General features: G+C 51.5%; 2 protein-coding genes across 2 annotated transcripts in view; one reads left to right on the top strand and one right to left on the bottom strand.

Annotated features, from left to right (window-relative positions):
• The window catches only part of TTI2 (TELO2 interacting protein 2), a gene marked incomplete at its 5' end in the record, with an annotated part of 3,202 nt that extends 2,822 nt beyond the window's left edge, over window positions 1-380 (top strand). Inside the window, one exon of the mRNA XM_010010514.1 lies at window positions 241-380. Coding sequence (XP_010008816.1) covers window positions 241-321 — 81 coding nt within the window. The remainder of the gene's footprint in view (window positions 1-240) is intronic.
• A 369-nt stretch (window positions 381-749) lies between these two features.
• Window positions 750-3,029, bottom strand: part of MAK16 (MAK16 homolog (S. cerevisiae)) — a gene marked incomplete at its 5' end in the record, with an annotated part of 2,547 nt that continues 267 nt past the window's right edge. The window contains 8 exons of the mRNA XM_010010515.1: window positions 750-938; window positions 1,204-1,260; window positions 1,501-1,611; window positions 1,935-2,009; window positions 2,097-2,151; window positions 2,400-2,551; window positions 2,672-2,736; window positions 2,844-2,953. Of these exons, the coding sequence (XP_010008817.1) occupies window positions 750-938; window positions 1,204-1,260; window positions 1,501-1,611; window positions 1,935-2,009; window positions 2,097-2,151; window positions 2,400-2,551; window positions 2,672-2,736; window positions 2,844-2,953 (814 nt within the window). The remainder of the gene's footprint in view (window positions 939-1,203; window positions 1,261-1,500; window positions 1,612-1,934; window positions 2,010-2,096; window positions 2,152-2,399; window positions 2,552-2,671; window positions 2,737-2,843; window positions 2,954-3,029) is intronic.

Genomic DNA, 3,029 nt, shown 5'->3' with positions numbered 1-3,029 from the left:
CTGCATCTCCGATCCCGTACAAGGGGCAGCACCATGCAAGAGCCCACCTCCTTCCTCAGCCCAACAGGGTATTGAAAACATCAATTTCCACCCACCTCAACATTATCACTCGATTGATAAATTAATTGATCTATATATGCTTTGTGTAACTCCCTTCCAACAGATAGCTGGGAGAGGGATGCTAACGCCATAAACCTGAGCGTGCCAAGGCACTAGGAACTGATGCTGCTCTCGTTTCAGGTCCTGCTGGAAGGTGTGTACAGCAGCTGTGAGGAGAACCGCGTGCGGGAATGCATCAGGAAAGTGCAAGAGCACACGTGAGGTGTGGCTGATCAGTGCTCACCCCCTTGTTGGACAGTAAACTCTTTATTTACTTATTTCAAGCTGCTGTCTTTCTCATCCCAGCCCTGTTAGCCTCATACTCTCCCAAAGAAGGCACACTTGTGTGCTCACGGCTTCTCCAGCTGTAGAACAAAGCAGCAGTGCCCCCAGGCCAGGTTCCTTCCTGGAGCACAGTCCGAGCTGAGCCTTTGTAGACAAGGTGAAGTCTTCTTAAATGTACTTCATGTAAGCACAAACTTGCTGCAACTGCCCAGGGTCGGGTCAGACACCCTTCTTTTCTTAAAGTATTAGTCTGGAGTATGGAAAAAGGAGTAGTAAGGGTCCTGCACAGAGTGGCAGAAGCTGGAAGGAGTTCTGGTGACAGAAGGGGAGTCCTGTCCTTCAGTACAAAGTGCAGCTTGGAGGAGTCAGGCTGCTTTTGTTTTGGTGGCTGTCTCTGTTTCTTTCTCATACTCTATTTCAATGTAGGGACGTTTTCTTCTGGCTGGTCCTTTCAGGGGAGTTTTCCCTTTAGATTTGGAGCGAGAGGCTTTCTTCTGTACTTCTTCCTCCACTTCCTGCTCCTCTTCACTACTTGTCTCCAACTTATCCATGTCCTGAGAAAGGAGGATGAGTGACATCAGAGCATGCTGTGTAACCAAACCTCCTTCCTGCACAATTCTCTCATGTATCCAATTCCATTTTCTAATCCTGGCTCCCAGCTGTCTCGCCAGAGCAGGTGGGGTGTTGTGGATCTGGCACAGTCTGACTGTATCATTATGTTCCACAAATCTGATTATCCCATCACCAGAGACGCCAAGAGGGTGGAGGTTAATTTCAAACAGCTTAGCCCTGACAGTTTATAGCTGGTGCTTCACTTACCTCAAAGTCACTGAGGTCACTGTCATCTGCTTCCACAAAGTCTCTCTTATCCATATCCTGCAAGAAAACAGTCAGAAGCTAATGCCCCAGTGCTGAGCACAGTGCAGTGTCATGCCTAGCAACAGAAAAGCCATCAAGGCCACCACTTGTACACAAGTACTTAGTACGCAGTTCACCTCCTCTAATTGCTTCCTCTCACCCCAGCATTCACACTCCAATGCTGGTGGTGAGGTGAGCTGGAGGTGCTGCACCAGGTCAGGGAGGGATCAGCTGTGGTGCTGTGGCTCAGAGTGTTACCTCCTCATCTTCTTCTTCCTTCTCTGCATCAGACTCGCTCTCGCTTTCTGCATCTTGCTGCTGCAGAGCTTTGTCAAAGGCGTGGATGGGGAAGTTATAAATGTCTCCGTACTGAAAAGGAATATGTGGATTTTCTGTAAGTCACAGGAGGAAGTCAGCCATGGGTGGGAGGGTCATGTAAAGCTTGCACCAAACTCGGGTGAGCGGGGGGATCAGCCCCTTCCCTAATTCTGAAGGATGTGCTCCTGTACAGAAGATGGGGCCTCTGTGTTCTGGGGGGAAGCAAGTCCTGCTGTTACAAAGCCACTCAAGCAGGCAGCCTGCTGTCATCCCCTACCCCTCCCATATGGGCTGTGCTTCCCTTCCACACCAAGGCCGGTGTCCCTCCCCACAGGCCAGCAGGCAGGGAGAGCAGTGTTACTGCTGATCCTTACCGTATCCTGCTTCAGCCTTTCCAGTAATTCCTTCTCAATGGCATTATCCAGCTGAGCAGCAACCAGGGCCTTCTCCTAATGGAGCAGAGAGGAGCTGTGTCACTTGTCTGATGTGTGGAACAGAAGCGATAGACACGAGATGACATGAAAAAGTGGTGTTACCTCTCTTCTCTTCTCCCGCCTTTCAATCTTCCTGCGCAGAGGAACAAGCTTCCTCCTACAGGGAACATTAAGTGCTAGTAAGGCCAACAACCAGCATTTACATGATTAGAAGCGTGGCTGCAGCTAGTTTAAGTGCAGTTATACTTGGATTACACTGCAGTTAAATCCACTTTGGCCAGGGCCCTGTATGAGCTTGCAGAGCCTCAGGAGAACAACCCAGTGCAGGGGGGAGAGGTAGAGGCTCCGGGGAAAGGCAGCAGCTTGACAAATCACACCATGATCACTCTTAGTCCTGCCACTTACTGTCGCTTGAGCGTCAGCTTCCGGATGCGGATGAGGTACTGGGTGATCTTGGTGAAGCGCTGCTTGCACTTGTGTCGGACAAACCGTGGCCAGTAGATGAGGTTCTCATCGATCTCCTCCAGTGCTTTCTCATAGTTCTTGTTGAGCAGGACCTGGCGTGGGGAAAGGAAAAGACTTGGGTTATGGAGTGGCAACAGTGCGGGGATGTATCTGGCCCATCGCTCCCTGCCTTCAACTGCCTCTTGGGACACAAACTGCTCTCATTAACTCACCCTCTCCCAGAGCCGACGAGGAAAAGCCGCCCGCTCTATTGTCTTCATGTACAGGTAACACCGACCTGGAGAAGAGAGGAGTGTGATGCTGGGAGACACACTGGGCACACTGGAGAGGGGACGTGTGCTGGGGGCCAGGATGCCCTGGGGCAGACAGTGTTGCCCTCCTCACCTTTCTCCTCCCTGATGGTAGCATACTGGCTGTTGGCCAGCGGGCAGGAGGAGCGGTTGCACAGCCCTGTCAGGTTGTACTCATTGCGGCAGAAGTTCTGTGTTTTTGTCCTGTAAAGATGAGACGGGAGAATGAAGGGGAAGGGGGGGAGCACCTCGCCACCCTCACCTTTGGGAGCAGGTTGCC

Source organism: Nestor notabilis, unplaced genomic scaffold, assembly GCF_000696875.1.
Source record: "Nestor notabilis isolate BGI_N333 unplaced genomic scaffold, ASM69687v1 scaffold25382, whole genome shotgun sequence".
Lineage (NCBI taxonomy): Eukaryota > Metazoa > Chordata > Aves > Psittaciformes > Psittacidae > Nestor > Nestor notabilis.
Note: the sequence above shows the minus strand (reverse complement) of the source record. Positions and strands in the feature narration are given on the sequence as shown.